The sequence below is a fragment of the Rhinoraja longicauda genome, chromosome 25 (genome assembly GCF_053455715.1).
Source record: "Rhinoraja longicauda isolate Sanriku21f chromosome 25, sRhiLon1.1, whole genome shotgun sequence".
In the NCBI taxonomy this organism is placed as follows: Eukaryota; Metazoa; Chordata; class Chondrichthyes; order Rajiformes; family Arhynchobatidae; genus Rhinoraja; species Rhinoraja longicauda.
The window spans coordinates 31,439,351-31,463,718 of NC_135977.1; the positions used below are offsets into that span (position 1 = coordinate 31,439,351).

The following is a 24,368-nucleotide window of genomic DNA, read 5'->3' on the forward strand; positions in this document are numbered from 1 at the left end:
TTTCTTGTACCAGTTTTTTGTAGTTTTATTTTGCAAAACAAAAATCAGAAATCGCATTGAATCTTTCAATAAGTTATTTTTTCTGAACCAGAAAACAGAACGTAACAACGTTTACAAATTTTAGCTGGAATCAGCAATAATGGGTGAAAGCATTAGCAGAGCTGAGTAATTTTTTTTAAACAAACCAATTCCATTTTGAAAGGAAGGGTCAATGTATCTCCTTTAAATATAATAACCAATTTTTTTTTAAACTGACCAAGTTGAAGAAAAAACCCAATAAACAGTGACATGGGAAGCATGAGCTTGCAGTAGCTACCAAAGTGTATATTTCCCACCAAATTTCACTTGGGCTGCAATAAAAGTTAATAATAGATGAACCCGATGGAATAGACTATTAACTGCATCCCAATAATTTCCATGATTTTCTTTTCCATTGTGTGGCTGTGCAAGAGAACCAAAGGTGAAGCAATATCTCTCTGCCAGAGTAAAAACAATTAAATGTTGGTTTCTTCTGCTTAACTGAGAATCGTATCTTTGAATATTCTTGTGTTGTATAAGGTAAATCAATTAATCATTCCAGATACGGATGAGATGCATGACTCATTTTGTTCTGCTGAAATCAAATGCTTAAACACCTACTGAACACCTACACTGGGGAAAGATCTCAATGGGTGCAAAAAGGACAGCATTTTACTGAAATTTTGTAATATTTAGCATTTTCTAGCTCTATCAATACATATGTTTCCACTCTTGCTAATATGACACGCATGGAATAAACACAGATATTCTATTCATGAAATAGCAATGAACCACACTGATCACAAATGGAACCTACCAATCAACAAATAAGATTGTGAAAATTGTTTAACAAAAGAGAAAAAAAGACTTTTATCTGGCCAATTATTTCAACCCTTGAAGCAAGAACTATTCCCAAGGGGAGGAGGAGAGCTCCTGGAAGCAGCTGCCCTCCAGCGATAGCAGTAGCCTTCTCATGAACCTCAAGGCATGCCTATTTACTACAACTATTTGTTTTAATCCTCATTGACAGCTCCATTGTAGCAGTTCAGAAGTTCAGTCTGAAGAAGGATCTCGACCCGAAACGTCACCACCCATTCCTTCTCTCCTGAGATGCTGCCTGACCTGCTGAGTTACTCCAGCATTTTGTGAAATAAATACCTTCGATTTGTACCAGCATCTGCAGTTATTTTCTTACACAGTTCAGAAGAAGGTCTGTCTATAACTGCAACTTATTGGACTTTCTGTGGGAAAATTCATAGGGGATTCCCTTGCACATTCATGGAGGCTGGTACAACCATCCGCAGGAAAGGGATTTGTGACATTTACTTGAGGAAACGTAGATTGAATGTGGTTAGGGAGTTAATTAATGAAAGATTGATTGTAACTGGTTTCCAGGTTTTATAGAGACAAAAATGGGAGGTCACCCATCTCTTAGAAGGATGATTGGGAATTGTAAATCTATTCATGAAGCTGGTAACCTTCAACTCAACCTAATCTGCATGTTTCAATATGAGTCGCACAGGTTTCCACGGCTTTGGAAATACAACAATTTTAAAATAATGTCAATTTCAACACTGAGATGAAGAATTTATTTACAACACCATTATGTGTGACAGAAGATGTAGAAAAGCTCTCAGCCCACTAACCCAATCCCCGTAACCACAAAACATTCTTACCATCAGATCCCTCATAACATTCAAAGGCATCTGGGATCAGAGTTTAAATTTTTCACCTCAATGGCGATCAGTCATTACTCTGACATCATCACACATCAGACCATCTCCAATCAATCTCCACCTTCAGTTATCAGTCAGATCTGTTTGGCCTGCCCCAGTGTGCCTGGAAAGTGGGCCAGGCTGGAAAGTAGTTGGAAAGTGGGCAGAAAGTCGGCCTGTCAAACAAGCTTTCTCCCATATAGGGCATTTGTGAAGCTGTAGAAGTACTACCCAGATTCTTAATAAAATGCTATGGATTCACTGTAACCTTTTGCCTGAATTGCATATGGAAGGCCAGGGCCTCTGCAGGCATATGTATTATTCAGTCAGGTGAACGAACCTGGTGTTGGCATGATAACAGAGTACAATATATTCAACACGTAAGCACATTTTGAACGTAGACTTCTTGAGGTCTACAATACCGAAATACTTTAATATCCAAGATTCTACATTTGGTCCTTTGTGCCAACGACAAGATGCTCTAAAAGGGCATCTTTTCAAATATTTAAAGATATTGCATCATGTATTTCCTTTTGCTAAACAAAGGCACTCAACCAATCCGATATTCAAATTCCCTCAAGCCAATCCTTCATTTTGCATATAAACTGAATGACCTTCCCAATGGAATTATTTCTTCTTGTAGATAATCACTGAACCAATTTCAGAATTTTGACATTGAAAAGGATTTTTAATCTTAAGTATATTCCAATTTGAAAGATGCTAATAATATTTGATCATTTTGTTCACAGCTTATGTATTTCACTTCATAATTTCTTTGAGTTAACCTCAAGCTTCTATTCAGTAATTTAATATCTGTTTAATTGTTTTTTGCAGCCTCTGCAAAGGAAGAACTCTTTACTCTGTTGTAAGAGATGCTAAAATGGTGTTGGATGTGAACAAGACCAGACAAATTGCTCAGGAGATTGTAAAGGTGCGCAATGTGTTACAAGTGTACACCAATAGTGTGCCCCTACATCTTTATTTCACAAATTGTCACTTTGTTTAAATCCACTTGCTGTTAGAGGATAGAAAGAAACATTGCATTTTATATGGATTACTTTAGAAAAAAATTATGCATGTATTTGTTTTATGCTACTTTGAGCGAATATTCTTGTGCACTAATATGAAATATTGTCATTTAATTTTTAAGGGTATGGGTTACCTACATGCTAAAGGAATTCTTCATAAGGATTTGAAATCAAAGAATATCTTTTACGACAATGGGAAGATAATCATTACTGATTTTGGTCTCTTCAGCATCTCTGGAGCGTTGCAAGAGGGCAGGTACAGTTTTTGCAATGCATATAAATTACTATCATTGTGGAGTTATTGTGGAGCAATCACAAGATAGATTTTAACAGTATGTTGCTACAAAATAGGGAAGATTTTTATTTCCATTTTTGTATGCCTGAAAAGCAGCGTTCCGTTGAAAATATTGGAATTGTGGGCAGCATAGATTATTTTTAACTCTACTAAAGGTATTCTATTAAATAGTTTTCACTTCAAAAATATTTGATGCTGCAAGAACAAGGAAGGCCAACTTTGAGGAAGTCTGGAACCCTTATCAGTTGACGGTAAGTGGGAAAACAAATGGGAATTAACTTCAATTGAGCTCCTGATGGTGTACGTTCTCATCCAAATCATTAATAGATGATTGTATACATACATATGTACCTCATTGCAAGAATGCAGAACTTGAGGATTAGGACTAGCAATATTTTCTCTACTTCTTTCTCTCACTTTATGTCTTAAATCTAAATCCGGAAGAATATTTCTTTCAATGTGAAAATCACACACCGAACGTGAAATAGACGAAAAAGGCGCTAGTGAGATTAAAAACAGACATTGAATTTGTAAATGTCAAAATTTAAAAGATAAGACTCTGCACCCAAAAGCTGAAGTTATGTCAGAGAGATTTTTTAAACAGTAAACATTTTCTAAGTTTAGTAGTAAAGGGCTAGGGGTAGCAATTTCACTTCATTGCACACAAATACTGTGTGTCTCATCAAGTAGCGAAGTCGTATTAAGGAACAATGGGGAAAATCATACAGCACCTTCCTCTTATCCATGTTTCACAGTATACATGTTGGGCGGTCACGGTTTCGCAGCGGTAGAGTTGCTGCCTTACAGCGAATGCAGTGCCGGAGACCCGGGTTCGACCCCAACTAAGGATGCTGTCTGTATGGAGTTGCACGTTCTTCCCGTGACCTGCGTGGGTTTTCTAAAAGATCTTCGGTTTTCCTCCCACATTCCAAAGACGTACAGGTTTGTAGGTTAATTGGCTTGGTAAATGTAAAAATTGTGGGTATAGGATAGTATTAATGTGCTGGGATCGCTGGTCGGCACGGACCTGGTGGGCCGAAAGGGCCTGTATTCGCGCTGTCTCTCCAAACTAAACTAAACTAAACTGAACTAAACATGGATGCTGCCGTCTGGTTTGTTTTATCATCATGGCACAGAAGTAATTTTCAAGCATTGTTCTTTACAATAATGAACACAATCTTCAATGTGTAGGAAGGGAAGTGCAGATGCTGTTTTACACTGAAGGTAGACACAAAATGCTGGACTAATAACCCGAAACATCTCCCATTCCTTATCTCTGGAGGTGCTGCCTGTCCATCTGAGTTACTCCAGCATTTTGTGTCTACCATCTTCAATGTACCTTATTAAAATTCTATTTAGGGATCAATTAATCTACTTCCAAAAAAAGACATAAAATGCTGGAGTAACTCAGCAGGTCAGGCAGCATCTCTGGAAAGCATAGATGGGTAGCATTTCAGGTTGGAACCCTTCTTTGGGCTAATTGCAGGGGTGTTGGGGGGATTAGAGGGCTGCAGGATATGAGGGGCAGGACAAAGCCTAGCAGATAATAGATAGCTATTGCCTGCCTGGCTTTGACCTGCCCATCCTCTCCTCCAGCTTTCTTCTCTGGCCCCCCCACAACCAGTCTGAAGATAGGTCCCAACCCAAAATCTTACCTATCCATGTTCTCCAGAAATGCTGCCTGACCTGCTGAGTTACTCTGGCACTTTGTGTCCTTTTGTGTATTAACCAGCATCTGCGGTTCTTTGTTTCATTTGGCCCTTCATACTCAATTTACAAGATTTAATATGTAAAGGAGTAATAGCTTAAAACTGATATTCCAAAAGTCATATTAAAACACTCTCATACAAATCTGTACATGTTTATTATAGTCCAAGAAACATCAAGCCGATTTAAAATGTGTGAGAGAGCAGGAAATGAAAACTGTAGGCTAATTACCCAATTAAAGTCAATAATCAAGTTCTCTAAAAGGTTCTCATGACTATGAGACTGATGAACTTTAGAAATATTAATGCATCATTACTTAGCATTTGATATTTAACCCGTACCTAATTCCAATATTGATAACGTAGAATATGGAGGCATGCTCCCTATGTTATTGAAAGTGGGATGTGAAATTCTGGTTTCCTGTATGCATAAATAAAATATTTAGAAACATGCCAAGTCATGGCAAATTTTGGTTTTACAAGTTCATATTAGCAAGCCATCATTTTTTGTTGTGTATTATTAAATAATATAGTTTTGAAATGTGTTTAATAAATGATCTCATAATGTATCATTGGTCTGTAACCATTTTAATGCTTTTGAATGTCATATTAGTCACGCTTGCCTGGTTCAGTAGAATTCAGAATAGCTCAGTGGTTAGTAATATGGCCGCACATAAACTACTTACAATTAGGATTCTATTTAGTCAGGAAGCGAAGAATGAAAATAGAGAAACTGAATTTAATCTGTTCAGCGTTAACTCTAATCATTGGATTGTGTTTCACATACAGGATGTTGTTGTAGGGGGAGGAAGCTATTCTAGGTTGCAATGGGAGAAATTCCTAGAATGATGGTAATATAGAAGAATATAAGCAGGGGTTGGCCATTTGGCACGGTATGCTGTATAACATGAACATTGCCAATCTTCTATCTGAAGAAGGGTCTCGACCCGAAAGGTCACCCATGCCTTCTCTCCAGACATGCTGCCTGTCCCGCTGAGTTACTCCAGCTTTTTATGTCTATCCAGTTTAAACCAGCATCTGCAGCTCCTTCCTACACATTCTATCTCATTATCATATTCCCGCCTTACTCCATGCTTCTTGATGCTTTTTGTGTTTGGAAATCTATTCAGGAAAATGTCCTCATCAGCACTGAGTGGTAGACAATTACTCAGACTGAAGAAATTTCCCTCGTCTCATTATAAATGTCTTGCCTCCATTGTTGAGACAGCGATCTTTGGTTCTTATTTCCCCCGAAATTGTGTACAGTATGTTTCAATGGGATTCCCTGTCATTCTTCTGAACACCATTGAATACAGACCCAGGCACTCAATCTCTGTTTCTGTGACAGACATGTCATCCAAGAAATCATTCCCATCACCAGTCACACTATCCTATCACCACCCTTTTCCGCTTTCCGCAGAGACCATTCCCTCCACAACTCCTTGGTTCACTCATCCCTTCCCTCCCCAAGTACTTTCCTCTACAACCTTTTCATCAGCAAGACCAAACGTAGCCTAGGTGACTGTTTTTGCCAAACATTTGTGCTCGGTCTGCCAAAGCCTGCTAGATCTCTCGGTTACCAACCATTTTAACTCTTCTTCCCATTCCCAACCGACATTTCTGGCCTGGGTCTTCTCCACTACCAGAGTAAAGTCACACACCAACTAAAGGAACAGCACCTCATATTCCGCATGTGTACAACCCAACCATATGAACATTGAATTCTCCAATTTTAAGTAACTACCCAACAATAACTCTTATTATAAGAAAATAACTGCAGATGCTGGTACAAATCGAAGGTATTTATTTCACAAAATGCTGGAGTAACTCAGCAGGTCAGGCAGCATCTCAGGGGAGAAGGAATGGGTGACGTTTCGGGTCGAGACCCTTCTTCAGACTGAACAATAACTCTTGTTCCTTCCGCCATCTCCTTCCACCTATATCCCTTCCTCTGACTTCACCTTTTGCTGCTCTTCTCACCTTATCTCCTTATGTCACAATCATCTGTCTTCTTCCCAACTGTAGCCTTTTTCCACACATCTGCCAATCAAACCCCCCTCATCAGTAACCACCTTTCACTTGCTAGGCTCTTGACCAGCACCCACCTCTCATCCAGCTTTCTACCCCCTACTACAATCAGTCTGTAGAAGGGTCCCTACCCAAAGCATCACCTATCCATGTTCTCCAGAGGTTCTCTGACCCACTGAGTTGCTCTGAGCTTTGTGTGTTTTCTAGTAAATCTTTGATGCATTCCTCTTAAAGGGAACAATAGCCTTTCATGAGTTAGGAGACCAAATCTACTACAAGTGTCACCTCAACATGGTCCTGTGAAATTACAGTAAGACTATAATTCTGTATTCAAAACCTTATGCAGTGAAGACCAATTCATCATTTGCCTTTGTACCTGTTTGCTTTCTGTGTATAAGGGCACCTGGATTGATTTGCACATCAACATTTCTCAAATTGTCACCAATTAACTATTGCTACCTTTCTGTTTTTCCTGCCATGTTAGATACCTTCACATTCATCACATCTAATGCATCTGTCATGTATTTGCCCACTCAGTCGAGTGGTGCCTTGCATTTTCCTCACAACTCACAATCCCACACAGTTTTGTGTTGTCAGCAAACTGAGAAGTATTACATTGGTTCCCTTATCTAAACTTCTGATTAATATAAATGCTGAGTCCCAGTAGAGGTGTTGGTGTGCTTTCTTGGTCGTTGCATTTGTCCCAGCAGTGTCCCAGCATTTATCCCAGCAGTGTCCCAGCATTTATCCCAGCAGTGTCCCAGCATTTATCCCAGCAGTGTCCCAGCATTTATCCCAGCAGTGTCCCAGCATTTATCCTAGGCATTTATCCCAGCAGTATCCCAGCATTTGTCCCAGCATTTGTCCCAGCATTTGTCCCAGCAGTATCCCAGCAGTATCCCAGCATTTATCCCAGCAGTATCCCAGCATTCATCCCAGCAGCATCCCAGCATTTGTCCCAACATTTGTCCCAGCATTTATCCCAGCAGTATCCCAGCATTTATCCCAGCAGTATCCCAGCATTTATCCCAGCAGTATCTCAGCATTTATCCCAGCAGCGTCCCAGCATTTATCCCAGCAGCATCCCAGCAGTGTCCCAGCATTTGTCCCAGCATTTATCCCAGCAGTATCCCAGCATTTATCCCAGCAGCGTCCCAGCATTTATCCCAGCAGCATCCCAGCAGTGTCCCAGCATTTGTCCCAGCATTTGTCCCAGCATTTATCCCAGCATTTATCCCAGCAGTGTCCCAGCTTATTGTATGATAGCTCCATTTTCTGTCATCCTGATTTGCCAGCCTCATCATCGCAACCTGATGCACCAACCAGCCCCTGCAACCGAAGTAGAGATGGTTGAAAACCTCAAATTCCCAGGAGTCAATGTCACCAACAACTTCTCCTGGACCATTCACATTGAAGCAACGACCAAGAAAGCACACTAACACCTCTACTTCCTGAGAAGGCTTAGGAAGTTTGGCATTCCCCCTGTAACTCTCACCAACTTCCACAGATGCACCATAGAGATCATTTGATCAGGATGCATCACACCCTGGTTTGTGAACAGCTCCATCCAAGACCGCAAGAAATTGCAGCAAATTGTGGACGCAGCTCAGACCATCACACAAACCAACCTCCCTTCTATTTACTTCATTTACACCTCACGCTGCCTTGGCAAGGCCAGCAGCATCATCAAGGATGAGTCGCACCCTGGCCACTCCTTCTTCTCCCCTCTCCCATCAGGCAAAAGGTATAGAAGTGTGAAAACGCACACCACCAGATTCAGGGACAGTTTCTTCCCAGCTGTTATCAGGCAACTGAATCATCCTACCACAACCAGAGAGCAGTGCTGAACTACTATCTACCTCTTTGGACTATCCTTCATCACACTTTGCTGGCTTTTCCTTGCACTAAACATTATTCCCTTTTTATGTATCTATACACTGTAAATGGCTCAATTGTAATCAAGTATTGTCTTTCTACTGACTGGATAGCATGCAACAAAAGCTTCTCACTGCACCTTGGTACACGTGACAATAAACTAAACTACTGTAATTGTAAGGTGTTGCATGTTGGTAAGACAAACCAGTGAAGGACTTGTACATTATATGGCAGGGCCATGGGGAATGTTGTAGAACAAAGAGACCTTGGTATGCAGGTCCATAATTCCTTGAATTTGGCGACACAGATAGACAGGATGATGAAGAAGGTGTTTGGCACGCTACCTCCATCAGTCAGGGTATTGAGTACATGAGTTGGGACATCAAGTTATAGCTTTTCAAGACATTGGTCAGGCCACCAATGGAGTACTGAGTATCCTGCTATAGGAAGGATCTCATTAAATTGGAATGGGTGCAGAGGAACATTGTCAGGTTGGAAGGATTGAATCATAAGTAGAGGCTGGATAGACTGGGTCTTTTTTCCCTGGAGTGCAGGAGATTGAATGGTGACATTATAGAGGTTTATAAAATCACAAGCGGCTATTCACCTTACCGTATACAGATAAGATGAATAGCCACAGTCTTTTTCCTGGGATAAATAGGATTAGCTTGATTAAGCAACTTGGTTTGGCATGGACAAGTTAGGCCAAAGAGTGTGTTTGCATGCTGAATTGCTGTTTGGCTGATTTTAAGATCCCTTATTTTGAAACAATGATTCTAAACAGTCCAATTTGGGAGAGCTCAACTCCCTATCCACTCCTTTAAGGCCCATAGAATGGTATACATTTCAATGAAATCATTTCCCATTCTTTAAAATTTATGAATTCCAGGCCTATTCCACTTAATCTCTTAGTAGACAATAGACAATAGGTGCAGGAGTAGGCCTTTGGCTCTTCGAGCCAGTACGGCCAATCACCGTGATCATGGTTGATCATGCACAATCAGTACCCCCTTCCTGCCTTCTCCCCATATCTATCAATCTCTCTCTTGAAAGCATCCATAAAATTGGCCTCCACTGCCTTCTGAGGCAGAGAATTCCACAGCTTCACAGCTCTCTGAGTGAAAAGGTTTCTCCTCATCTCTGTTCTAAATGGCCTGCCCCTTATTCTTAAACTGTGGCCCCTGGTTCTGGACTCCACCAACATTGGGAACATGTTTCCTGCCTCTAGCGTGTCCAATCCCTACTTCTTCTTCTTAAGCCCTTTGCTCCTCTAGGGAGCATAGGCCATTGACAAATGTCCTCCACCTCACTCGGTTGTTGGCGGTTCTTTCGAGATCTCCCTAGTTGCACCCTTAATAATCCTAGGACCAAAGTTCTAAAATTCCATAACACTTGCCTGTATTACATTTGTATTGCATTTGTATTACCTCTATATGGAGGCCATATAAAACTGAGGTGAGAAGGAACTTTTTCACCCAGAGAGTTGTGAATTTGTGGAATTCTCTGCCACAGAGGGCAGTGGAGGCCAAATCACTGGATGAATTTAAGAGGGAGTTAGATAGAGCTCTAGGGGCTAGTGGAATCAAGGGATATGGGGAGAAGGCGGGCACGGGTTACTGATTGTGGATGATCAGCCATGATTACAATGAATGGTGGTGCTGGCTCGATGGGCCGAATGGCCTCCTCCTGCAACTATTTTCTGTTTATATATTACATTTTCCCTTAATATCTACCACTCTAAATGAGTTTTTCCCGATCAAAAAAATCTTGAAGCCACCTTTATTAATTAAATTTCAGTGAAGTGTCTTGTGATATTCTCCGACATTCTTCGTAGTCTGATAATATTTTACTCTGAATGGTACAAAACAGTCATTTCAAAACAACACTCATGTTTCTGTGATTACAGTCAGTCTGGGGGAATTTACTACTAATTCTTAATATTAAATTGTGCCTTTCCCATAATTTATTTGCAGATGAAGCCGCTGAATATCAAAATAGTAATACTTTATTCAAGACCCATGAGTTAACATAGTGCTTTTCATACTTTTCAGCCCAGCAACTATTATAGATAATGACTCACAGAACAGTCATTGCAGAAAACAGTTCTAAATAGTAATATATAATATTATCCCTCTTTTATGTGGACAAAATAGAGAAATTGGGGATTTCAGATTTGGAACAAAACATCATAAGTTCTCGTCAAAGGGGGAGAATTAGGCCATTCGTCTACTCTGCCACTCAATCATGGCTGATCTATCTTTCGCTCGCAACCTAATTCTCCCACCTTATCCCTGTAACCTGTGACACCCTTACTAATCAAGAACATATGAATCTCTGCTTTAAAAATACCCAAAGACTTGGCCTCCACAGCCATCTGTGGCAAAGAATTCCACAGATTCATCAACCTCTGGCTCATGAAATACCTCCTCATCTCCTTTCTACAGAGCGTCCATATTATTCTGAGGCTTTGCCTTCTGGTCCTAGACTCTCCCACTAGTGGAAACATCCTCTCCACATTCACTCTATCAAGGTCTTTCATTATTCGGGAAGTTTCAATGAGATACCCCTTCATCCTTCCAAACTCCAGCACGTATAGCCCCAGAGCCATCCGACTCTCATCATACATTAACTGAACCATCATTCTCGTAAACCTCCTCTGGACCCTCTCCGACCCTAGCACGCCCCTCCTCTAAAACTGCTCACACAAATATTGTCTGACCAGTGCCCTATAAAGCCTCACCATTACATCCCTGCGTTTATATTCTAGTCCTCTCAAAATTAATGTGAACATTGCTTTTCATTTTAGATTTAGAGATACAGCGCAGAAACAGGCCCTTCGGCCCACCGGGTGCGCGCCGCCCAGCGATCCCCGCACACTAACACTATCCTACACCCACTAGGGACAATTCTTACATTTGCCCAGTCAATTAACCTACATACCTGTACGTCTTTGGAGTGTGGGAGGAAACCGAAGATCTCGGAGAAAACCCACGCAGGTCACGGGGAGAACGTACAAACTCCGTACAGACGGCGCCTGGAGTCAGGATCGAACATGAGTCTCCGGCGCTGCATTCGCTGTAAGGCAGCAACTCTACCGCTGTGCCACCTTACTACCAATTCAACCTGCCAATTAAATGTATAGGAATTCTGCACCATCACTTCCAAGTCCCTTTGCACCTTCGATTTCTGAATCCTCCCTCCATTTAGAAAATATTCGCTACCTTTATTCCTACTACTAAAGTGCTTTGCTACACACTTTGCTATGCTGTATTCCATCTGCCACTTCTTTGCCACTATCCCAACCTGTCCAAGATCTTCTGCAGACACCCTGCTTCCTCTACTCTATCTGCCCCTCAGTCTATCTTTGTATCAAAGTCATCTTTGTAACAAACTCTTTTGTTCCATCTTTGTTGCAAACCTTGTATCAGTCATCAATTCCATCATCCAAATCATTAATATACAATGTGAAAAGTAGTGGACCCAAAACCGACCCCTACAGAACATCACTAGTCATCGGCAGCCAAGCAGAAAAAGTGATTTTTATTCCCATTCTGTGCGTTCTGCTATTCAGTCAATCTTCTATCCATGTGAGTATCTCCCTTCTAATACCATGGGCTCTCGTATTGTTTAGCAATCTCACGTGTGGCACCTTATCAAAGGCCTTCTGAAATTTCAAGTAGACAACATCCACTGACTCTCCTTTGTCCATCCTGCTATTTACTTCCTAAAAAGATTCCAACAGATTTGTCAGGCTAAATAGCGGAGGGGAGGAGTTGACAAATTGGGAGTACTGTATAAGGATGGAGTTAAAGGGGAAGAGAGTACAGGAAACGTTACGAAGGACACCCAAATTATTGGGACAGAAACTTCAAGAAGGGATAAGAGAGTGTCAGGTGAAATAGGAACCGGTCTGAGAGGGGAGGTGAATACCGAATTAAAAGTGTTATATATGAATGCGCAAAGTATATGAAATAAAGTGGTTGAGCTTGAGGCTCAGTTAGAAATTGGTAAGTATGATGTTGTGGGAATTACAGAGACGTGGCTGCAAGAGGATCGGAGCAGGGAACTGAATATTCAGGGGTATGCATCCTATTGAAAAGACTGACAGGTGGGCAGAGGGGGTTGGGTGGCTCTGTTAGCAATGAAATTTAGTCCCTTTCTATGTTTCTATGTGGAGTCATCGTGGATAGAAATGAGAAATTGTAAGGGTAAAAAGATCCTAATGGGAGTAATCTACAGGCCCCCGAACCGTAGCCTGGAGATAGAGTGCAAGTTGCATCAGGAGTTAAATTTAGCATGTAACAAATGTAATGCTCTGGTGGTTATGGGGGATTTCAACATGCAGGTAGACTGGGAAAATCAGGTTGATACTGGACCCCAAGAAAGGGAGTTTGTGGAGTGCCTCCAAGATGGATTCTTACAGCAGCTTGTACTGGAGCCTACCAGGGGGAGAAGGCAATTCTGGATTTAGTGTTGTGTAATGAACTGGATTTGATAAGGGAACTCAAGGTAAAGGAACCATTAGGAGGTAGTGACCATAACATGATAAGTTTTAATCTGTAATTTGAGAGGGAGAAGGTAAAATCGGAAGTGTCAGTATTGCAATTGAACAAAGGTGACTATGTTGGCATGAGGGAGGAGCTGGTCAAAGTTTTCTGGAAAGTGACCCCAGCGGGGATGACGGTGGAACAGCAATGGCAGGTGTTTATGGGAATAATCCAGAAGATGTGGGGTCATTTCATTCCAAAGAAGAAGAAAGATTCTTGAGCGGAGTAAAAGGCAACCGTGGCTGACAAGGGAAGTCAAGAACAGTATAAAAATAAAAGAGACGTACAGTATAACATAGCAAAGATGAGTGGGAAGCCAGAGGATTGGGAAACCTTTAAAGATCAACAGAAGGTAACTAAAAAGGCAATACGGGAAGAAAAGATGAGGTAAGAAGGTAAACTAGCCAAGAATATAAAGGAGGATAGTAAAAGCTTCTTTAGGTATGTGAAGAGAAAAAAATTAGTTAAGACAAATGTGGGTCCATTGAACACAGAAACAGGTGAATTTATTTTGGGGAACAAGGAAATGGCAGACGAGTTGAACAGGTACTTTGGTTCTGTCTTCACTAAGGAAGACATAAACAATCTCCCAGATGTACTGGGGGATCTAGAGAGGCAGAGGAACTGAAGGAAATTCCCATTAGTCAGGAAATGGTATTGGGTAGACTGATGGGACTGAAGGTTGATAAATCTTCAGGGCCTGATGGTCTGCATCCCAGGGTACTCAAAGAGGCCGCTCTAGAAATCGTGGACGCACTGGTGATCATTTTCCAATGCTCTATGGATTCTGGATCAGTTCCTGTGGATTGGAGAGTAGCTAATGTTATCCCACTTTTCAAGAAAGGAGGGAGAGAGAAAGCAGGGAATTATAGACCAGTTAGCCTAATATCGGTAGTGGGGAAGATGCTGGAGTCGATTATCAAAGATGTAATATTTGGATAACAGTAACAGAATGGATTTACGAAGGGGAAATCATGCTTGACAAATCTTCTGGAATTTTTTGAGGATGTAACAAGTAAAATGGACAAGGGAGAGCCAGTGGATGTAGTGTACCTGGACTTTCAGAAAGCCTTTGATAAGGTCCCACACAGGAGATTAGTGGGCAAAATTAGAGCACATGGTATTGGGGGTAGGGTATTGACATGGATAGAAAATTGGTTGACAGACAGGAAACAAAGAGCAGGGATTAACGGGTCCCGTTCAGAATGGCAGGCAGTGACTCGTGGGATGCCGCAAGGCTCGGTGCTGGGACTGCAGCTATTTACAATATACACAGATCAGCCAAAACATTGTAACTACCTGCCTAATATGCTGTTGGTCCTCCATGTGCCGCCAAAACAGCGCTGAGCCACCAAGGCATGGACTCTACAAGACCCCTGTAGCTGGCACCAAAACATTATCAGCAGATCCTTCAAGTCATGTAAGTTGCGAGGTGGAGCCGCCCAGGATCGGACTTGTCGATCCAGCACATCCCATAGAAGGCTAGCCTTCGTTGCCCTTGCGCATTGATGAGCTTTGGGCGCCCAACACCCTGTTGCCGGTTTGTGGTTTGTCCCTCCTCGGACCACTGTCGGTAGGTACTCGCCACTGCTGACCGGGAGCACCCCACAAGCCTTGCCGTTTCAGAGATGCTCTGATCCAGTCGTCTGGCCATAACAATTTGGCCCTTGTCAAAGTCGCTCAGGTCTTTACTCCTGCCCACTTCTCCTGTGTCCAACACATCAACTTCAAGAACTGACTGTTCACTTGCTGCCTAATATATCCCACCCATTGACAGGTGCCAATGTAACAAGATAACCAATGTTATTCACTTCACCTGTCAGTGGTCATAATGTTTTGGCTGATCGGTGTACATTAATGATTTAGATGAAGGAATTAAAAGTAACATTAGCAAATTTGCAGATGACACAAATCTGGGTGGCAGTGTGAACTGTGAAGAGGATGCCAAGAGTGACTTGGACAGGTTGGGTGAGTGGGCAGATGCAGTATAATGTGGATAAATGTGAGGTTATCTACTTTGGAGGTATGAACGGGAAGGCAGATTGTTATCCGAATGGTGTCAGGTTGGGAAAAGGGGAAGTACAACGAGACCTCGGTGTCCTAGTACATCAGTCACTGAAAGTAAGCGTGCTGCTACAGCAGGCAATGAAGAAAGCTAATGGCATATTGGCCTTCATAAAGAGAGGAGTTGAGTATAGGAGCAAATAGGTCCTTCTGCAGTTGTACAGGGCTTTGGTGAGACCACACCTGGAGCATTGTGTGCAATTTTGGTCTCCTAACTTGAGGAAGGACATTCTTGCTATTGAGGGAGTGCAGCGTAGCTTCACGAGATTAATTCTCGGGATGGCTGGACTGTCATATGATGAAAGAATGGAGCGACTGGGCTTGTATTCACGGAAATTTAGAAGGGTGAGGGGGGATCTTATACAAACATATAAAATTATTAAAGGATTGGACAGGCTAAATGCAGGAAACATGTTCCCGACGTTGGGGGTGTCCAGAATCAGAGGCCACAGTTTAAGAACAAGGGGTAGGCCATTTAGAACTGAGATGAGGAAAAACATTTTCACACAGAGTTGTGAATTTGTGGAATTCTCTGCCTCAGAAGGCAGTAGAGGCCAATTCACTGGATGCATTCAAAAGAGAGTGAGATAGAGCTCTTAGGACTTGCGGAATCAAGGGGTATGGGGAGAAAGCAGGAACGGGGTACTGATTGTGGATGATCAACCATGATCACAATGAATGGCCTGCTGGCTCGAAGGGCCAACTGGCCTATTGTCCACGTATCTATGTATCTAAGATCTCCCCTTCACAAAACCATGCTGACCTTGGCCTATTTTATCATGTGCCTCTTTTGCCTCATTCCCTTCATGAACAGTGGAATAACATTTGCAATTGTAAGTCCTTAGGGACCGCTCCAGACTTTAGTGATTCTTGAAAGATTAGAATGGTGACATTAAAGGGACAGCTAAGTTATAAACTTTAAATCTGTAAAATTAAGTTAAGTTGCAAAAGTAAATCAAAAGTCCTTTTTTCTTTGTGCAAAGTGTGATTAACAAATGGGGTGGACTCCCAAGTAGAGATACCTGGTATCATTTAAGGATCAATGGAATGCTTCAGTGGGGAAACATTAGTGTAGTTCTAGATAAATACAAGAGGAAAAATGCTCTCACTGATCCATAAGCAGGTTGTGTAAATAATGGGGCCAATCTTCCATAGCAATGCCAGTGTTAACGCTCGGACTTGGCTGTGTATCGCCATGAAAGTCACAGGTTCCAGTGCTGGATATGATCTAAATCAGTGGTGGCATCTTCCACCCTGCCACTTGTTCCTCTTCTGCTGTTTCAGTGGACTCTTCATGTAATACAACTGGGCTACTGAGTTTCCTGTAGATCTCAGGTCGAAAAATTGGCTCCATTGGGCTTCACTGGCTGTCAAAGCGAGTGCAGCTGGCTACCTGTGTTGACACTGCCTCTGCGTTGAGCTGGGCTGAGCCAAAGTGCTGGGGCCCCTGGTGGACTGCTGAGGGCTGCACTGGAACAAGCAGCATGGAGATCAGCAACCCAAGAGAGAATAAGATTCCCCCCATTATGTCTTTGTCAGTTTTTAATCACTGATGTCACTTTTGTCACTGAGTCAGGAGGTTTGTTGGCTGCAGTTCCATTACAAGGATCAAAGAATAGAGTTCAGGGTGGCAGATTTGTTCAGTGTTGAAGGAAGTTTGCATTCTTGCTGGCAACTATTTTTAGTTTAAATGTTAAAAAGATGTTTACCCAATCAAATTAATAAAAATAAATCCCATGATTTTATTTTGAAGTTTCATACTTCAGCTAACAAAGGCAAAACAGACAGATTAGCAGGATGCACAGCTTGGTTTGGGAACAGCTCCATCCAAGAACGCAAGAAATTGCAGCGGATTATGGACGCAGCCCTGATCATCACACAAACCAAATTGCCTTCCATTGACTCCATTTACACCTCACGCTGCCTCGGCAAGGCCAGCAGCATAATCATGGACGAAACGCACCCTGGCCACTCCCTCTTCTCCCCTCTCCCATCAGGCAAAAGGTATAGAAGTGTGAAAACGCACACCTCCAGATTCAGGGACAATTTGTACCCAGCTGTTATCAGGCAACTGAATCATCCTACCACAAGCAGAGAGCAGGGCTGAACCACTTTGGTGACCCTCAGACTATCCTTGATCAGATTTTGTTGGCTTTACCTTGCACTAAAAGTTATTCCCTTATCATGTATCTATACACTGTAAATAGCTTGATTGTAATCATGTATTGTCTATCTGCTGACTGGATAGCATGCAACAAAAGCTTTTCACTGTACACTAAACTGGAACTAGCTTATCATTTATTTAACTGCTTTTTATGGCAATTGAGCTCCATACAGATTGATTGCTGCCCTTGCCAAATTGGAAGGATAATTACCCCCAAAAGTACTGAATTGATTTTAAACTGCACTGGGATAGCCTGAGGTGATGAAAGACACTATATAAATGTGCAGCCTTTCTTTTCCTTTAACTACTTGCTGGTATTTTTAGCATTTTCTGACAAGTTTTGTTTGTTCTTTTTCTAAACAAGCAAATAATATTGAATGAAACAGAAGTTACAAAGTGTGCCATTGCACATGCAGTCAGCCAATGAGCTAATGACACCTATCATGCTGAGCAGTGTAAATGGGATTAGTTTGAGACTCTGATGTACTTGCATTCCAAGCATATGTATAATTGCCAGCTCAGGAAGCTAGTGAATGGAATATCATATTTATTTTTAGCAAACTGCATCAGAATCTTTTTGTGCCTCTCTAAAGTTGTGTTCTATACAAAATAAAATGATTCTCTTCCATGATGTACTCCTTTGTGTTCCATACAATCAAAAGCAGAACTATTAGCAGCTGTCGTCAGCCTGTCTTTACGTGCACTTGATACATTCTGCTTAAAATTTATAAAATCATTTCTTTGCTGGCTTCTAAAAAAACTGCTATTTCTTAAATTGCATAATGAAATCGAGTTCCTCATCTCAATATTCTTTTAGAAAATTAGATTTTTTTGACTGATATTCAATTTACCAAAATGCTGATGAGATGCTTAATTACCGAATGTTAGTCAATTGCATAAGTGAAATTACCGAATTAAGTGCATAACTGAAATCTAGCCTTCTCGAGTAGTTAGTATTGATTGAGAGTTGGTAACAATATGTAGCATGAGTGATGCTCTATCTGAATTGTGCAGCATTAATTGTTGATATACTTACATTTTCTTGTCAAGATACTGCTTTATCTGCTCTGCAATCACTTTTGAAACCTTCTATTTGAAACTTAAATCCACAATTTCACTAACTGTTCGCAGAACATTTCGATGTTATCATTTTGAATATTTATAAATTTCCTTTTGCCATTCAATACTAATTTCAACTGATTCTTAATAAGTTGTAAAATAACTATTTTGTATTAAGTGCTTAAATTAGACATTATACCATCTTTAAGTATTGCATGCCGTTAGATTTTCATAACTAGAATGCTTTTATGGAGCTACAATGCAAAATACATGATGTAATGTGGAAAACAGCATGCATTACATTTGGATAACAAATCCAAATTTTTGTAATTAACGAACTACAAAATCATGCTAATAATTGAAATGTTTGGTTAAATTGAACTTGCTTTAAGAATAATTAGATGGGGTGCCTTGGTCGACTTGGATGAGTAAGCCATAGGGCCTGTTTACATACTGTATGACTCTAATTAGGATCTTGTTCTCTTAACTCTTTTAACTGAATATATTGTAAGCATTCACTATGATCTATGGACAATAACCACCAGGTTTAATGATCTAAAGTCACGGGAAACATGAGGGTAAGGACAGTCCTTTGAATCTGTACCTATATTCAGGTAGATCCTAGCTTTGTATTCAAACCCCAATTAGACACTTTGATTTCATAAGTCTTTCCATTCACAAAATAACTGTCTTGAAATTTCCTTGTGACCCAGAACGAACTGCTTCTTGAGGTTCAGATTTAATAATTTTAAGTGAAATTATCTCTAACAGCATGAATCCAATTTTAATCATTGGTTTCATCCTGGACTCCCATCAGAGAAAACAGTTTTAGATCTAAAGATCAGAAAGCCTTATATCGATAGAAACTAGAGAGGATTCTGAGGGATAAAATATAAACATGTTTGGATAGACTGAGGTTGATTAGGGATGGTCAAGATAGTTTTGTGCATGGGAGAATGTGTCTCACAAATATGATTGAATTTTTTGAAGAAGTAATCAATACGGTTGAAAAGAGCAGGGCCATAAATGTAGTTCATATGAACGAGCAAAGCATTTGATAGTCTGCTCTGGAAGGTTAAATTGATCTAGTGAGCGCTAGTAAACTGGATACAGAATTGGCTTTGTGGTAGGAGGCAAAGGGTAGTGGTGGGAGGTTGTTATTCAGACCTGAGGCACACTACTAGTGTGGAAGAAATTAATTTAGAGGGAAATTAAAGGAAAATGAAAAGCGGAGACTTCACTGGTTTGTTTCAAGAGACTTTATTGCATGATGTCATGGAGAGATGGCGGCAGTTAACTGCTCACCAGTTCTCTGACTTCACAGCAGAATTAGCTGACAGTTATACTGTGCAGTAAACAACTTTTGTTTTGTTTTTAGATACAACTATACGAAAATATACTTAGTCCTGTTATTACTATCTAGTACATGGGTACCAATTATTTCATTAGTCTTAACATACTTTTTTGGTTATGTCAATCTTATTCAATAACAGATAGTTAATACAAGTCAAACATAATACAAGGGCATCTTGACATTATTCTATCTCACCATCCCCTCTCTGAGCCAATCATAAACCCCCCATTTACAGCAACATTTCTATTGCAGTGGTGTGGGAGGTCTACTGTAACTTCCTACAGAGCAAAACAAGCTTCCTTATCTCTGTCCTAATTTTATTATGTTTACATTCACCATTCACCATTCAACACATTCCAGACAAAAGGTAATGCGTCTGATTCTTATTTTGCCGTTTCTCACGATCCTCTTCTGCAACTGGTCAGAGATGCCAATTGCCACATCCACACATCCTTTCGTTACCTTGTTCAATTCCAAGCGAATTAAGTAAGAAAGGATTTTAATATTTTCTTCCACAACTAGATTTGTGACAGTAATGTGCCGCAGGATCAGTGCTGGACCCATTGCTGTGTGTCATTTTTATCATTGATTTGGATCAGAATGTGCAAGACATGAATAGTAAGTTTACAAATGACACTAAAATAGGTTCACATTGAGTCAAGAGTGTTTTATTGTCATATGTCCCGGACAGAACAAGGAAATTCTTACTTGCAGCAGCACAACACAATATGCAAACATAGTTCACTGTAAACAATGTAATAAACGAGAGAGAGAAAAAAAGGTTCAGTGTGTGTATATATACACATACTCACAAATACACACACACACACACACACACACACACATATATACATATACATATATATATATATATATACACACACACACACACATGTAAACACACAAAAAACAATAATGCAATAATAACAATAACACTCTATGTAGTTCAGAGTTTATTTGAGGTTGTGGTGTTTAATAGCTGTATGGCTGTAGGGAAGAAGTTGTTCCTGAACCTGGACGTTACTGTTTTCAGGCTCCTGTACCTTCTTCCCGATGGCAGTGATGAAATTATTGTGTAGCCAGGGTAGTGTGGGTCTCTGATTATACTGGCTGCATATTCACTTTGATGGTGGGAAGGTCAGAGCCGGTGATGGACTGGGCAGTTCATAATGATGATGGTTATCAAGAATAACAGCTAGATCTTGATCATCTTGGCACATGGGCTATGAAATGACTAATCCCGCTTAATTCAGGTAAGTGTGAGGTATTGGTCAGTACCTTCACAGTGCACGGAAGAGTCCTGGGGAGTTTGTAAATCAAAGGGATCTGGGTGCATACTATGTGCATAGTACCCTGAAAGTGGTGTCACAGGTAGGTCAGGTGTTGAATTGGGCTTTTGGCACACTGGCCTTCATTAGTTAGGGAATTTAATAAAGAAGTTCAGACCACAGGAGACACAAGGGACTGCAAATGCTGGCATTTTGCAGAGAACAAAAGTAACACAGCAGGTCAGGCAGCATCTCTGGAGTACATGATAGGTGACAATTCAGGTCATGAGCCTTCTTCAGACTGATTGTAGTAGGGTGGACAAATGCTGGAAATGAGGTGGAAGTGTGACACAGCATGGCAAGTGATAGGTGGAGACAGTTGAGGGGTTTTGATTGGCAGATGGGTGGGTAAAGGCGAGAGATGAACTGGAGACAAAGGGTGAAGTCATTGTGTTATTTTCATTGAAACATGATGCCATGTGTACTTGCGGGCTCGAGTATTCAACTGACCAGCACCCAATCTGAATAGCAACCGCTGCTGCTAGGCCTTGGTGTTGGGCACAGGACCCATGTGGCGGGACCAGAGATGTCCTTGAAAGGCCTTGGTATCTCAGCTGGAAATAGCCAACCGTGCTTCCATCTGCACATGATGCACTTCTCCCTCTTGGATAACCCAATGGTGATGCCAGAGCTGAAGACTGATCAGTCACAGACGCACTTAGAAGAGTGCCATTTCTCCACAATGTCCACTATTGGCTTGGCTGCATTACAAAACCTCTCTTACCTGATCCTCTGCGAATATACCTACGTATCCTGAATGCCAGGTCCTAACCTACAAACGGACCTACAAACAACAATGTTCTACAAACCTTCCCTGTGCAACCCGCAACCTCGTAACTGCTGCTATTTGAAGAGGGTGGATCCTATCATTGTTGTTAGCACCACTCCTCCTTACAACAATGACTGATATAACTATGTAGGCTGCTGGTAGCTGGTAAATAATATTGTAATGTATGTAAAGCCTGTGCATGGTGGCGCAGTGGTAGAGTTGCTGCCTTACAGTACCAGAGACCCGGGTTCCATCCTGACTACGATTGCTGTCCGTACGCAGTTTGTACGTTCTCCCCGTGACTGCGTGGGTTTTCTCCGGGTGCTCCTGTTCCCTCCCACACTCCAAAGATGTACACATTTGTAATTGGCTTTGATAACAATTGTAAATTGTCCCTAGTGTGTAGGATAGTGCTAGTGTACGGGTTGATCGCTGGCCAACGCGATCTCGGTGGGCCTAAGGCCCTGTTTCCACGCTGTATCTCTAAACTAAAAACTAAAAAGAACAAATTTAGATGAACGGTGATTGTTCAGCGATACAGAAGTAATCTATGTTGTCATTGACATAGACTTTGGGTGGGATGTCGATATCTCAGAATATGATGACTAATTTCTTGGTACTGATTGCCATGCTGCACGGTGCATAAATCAAAGAACTTGTTCATCACGATCTGCATTCCATTACCAATTAAGTCCGAAGAGCTGATCAATTACAGTGAGCTTATGACATGTCCTTTCCTGTAACACAGTGTAATGTTGAACGAGCTGCTTACTATTCTATATTAAGTTAGTATACCGGATTGAGCATTTTGAGAAGTATTATTGCGAAGAGAAGTTGATAAAACAGTTGATGCCGAGATGGAACCTTGCTTGAAAGCATTATCAAAGCTGCAGATATTCAACTCTTTCTCTGCTGCTGCATCGGGGCTGCCTGCGTGCAAAACTTATTGATTTCATTGACTTCACTACTAACTTCCACCCTGCCCTCATATTCACCTGGACTATCTCTGACACCTCTCTCCCATTTCTTGATCTCTCTGTCCCCATCACAGGGAACATGCTATCAACTGATGTCCACTACAAACCTACCAAATTCCACACTTATTTTGACTCCCACCCTGCCTTTTGCCAAGATGGTATCCCCCCTCTCTCAATTCCATCTCCGCCGCATCTGCTCCCAAGATGAAGTTTCCCATGCATGAACATCCAAGATGTCCTCATTCTTTAGTAAGCACTTATTATCCCCCCCCACTCCCTCCCCATCTGTCATAGATGATTCCCTCACCCACATCTCATCTGTGTCCTCTGGTTCTGCTCTCATTCCCTCTCCCCCACAAAGAACAAGAATAGAGTTCCCCTGGTCCTCACCTTTCGCCCCACCAACCTCCGCATCCAGCACATCATCCTCTGCCATTTCCGACACCGCCAACGTGATCCCATCACTAGTCACATTTTCCCATCTCTACCCCGTTCCACCGTCCACTGAGACTGCTCCATCTATTCCTTGATTCATTCATCCCTTCACACCCAAACCACATGCTCCGCAGGTATTTTCTCCAGTAACCATGTGAGGTGTGACACTTGTCCCTATTCCTTCTCCCTTCCCACAATCCAAGTATCCCGGCAGTCCTTCCAAGTGAGACAGACGTTCACATGCATCTCCTCTAACCTCATCTGCTACATCCATTGTTCCCGGTATGGCATCCTGTACATCGGCAAGACCAAGCATAGACTCAGCGACCATTTCGCTGAACACCTGCGCTCAGTCCGCCAAGGCCTAATTGATCTCCCAGTTGCTAACCATTTTAACTCCCCTTCCCATTCCCACATTGACCTTTCTGTCCTGGGCCTCCTCCATTACCAGAGTAAGGCCACATGCAAACTGGAAGAACAGCATCTCATGTTCCACTGAGGTAGCTTACAACCCAACGGCATGAATATTGAATTTGCTAATCTAGATAACCTCTAACAACATTCCCCCCCCCCCCCTTTCTCACACACACCTAATATATCTACAAAAAACATTTTAGTGTACAAGGAAATAACTACATTAGATCCATTGTTGTGGCATGATTCGATTGGTTTGATAGCATCCAGGCACATCATCCATGTGACATGTGATGTTATAAATATTATATTAATTTTATAATTTTGTTCTCTGGCATGGAACAAGAAAATAAAAAAGGTAAGCATCTATTTTAGTATGACAGCTGAGATTTTGCCATCACCATTGCATTTCATTGAAAGATTCAGCATAGAAACGGCCCATTTGGCCTCTTGGTTCCATGTCAGCCATCGATCATCCATTCATACCAGTTCTATGTTATCCCATTTTCTCTTCCACACCCTACACATCAGGGGCAATTTACAAAGGCCAATTAATCTGCAAACCTGCACTTCCTTGTGATGCGAAAGGAAA

General features: G+C 41.4%; 1 protein-coding gene across 1 annotated transcript in view; it reads left to right on the plus strand.

The window, feature by feature from the left end:
* Nucleotides 1–24,368, plus strand: part of ksr2 (kinase suppressor of ras 2) — a 365,578-nt gene that overhangs the window by 305,684 nt on the left and 35,526 nt on the right. The window contains exons 16-17 of the mRNA XM_078421757.1: nt 2,568–2,664; nt 2,884–3,017. Coding sequence (XP_078277883.1) covers nt 2,568–2,664; nt 2,884–3,017 — 231 coding nt within the window. The remainder of the gene's footprint in view (nt 1–2,567; nt 2,665–2,883; nt 3,018–24,368) is intronic.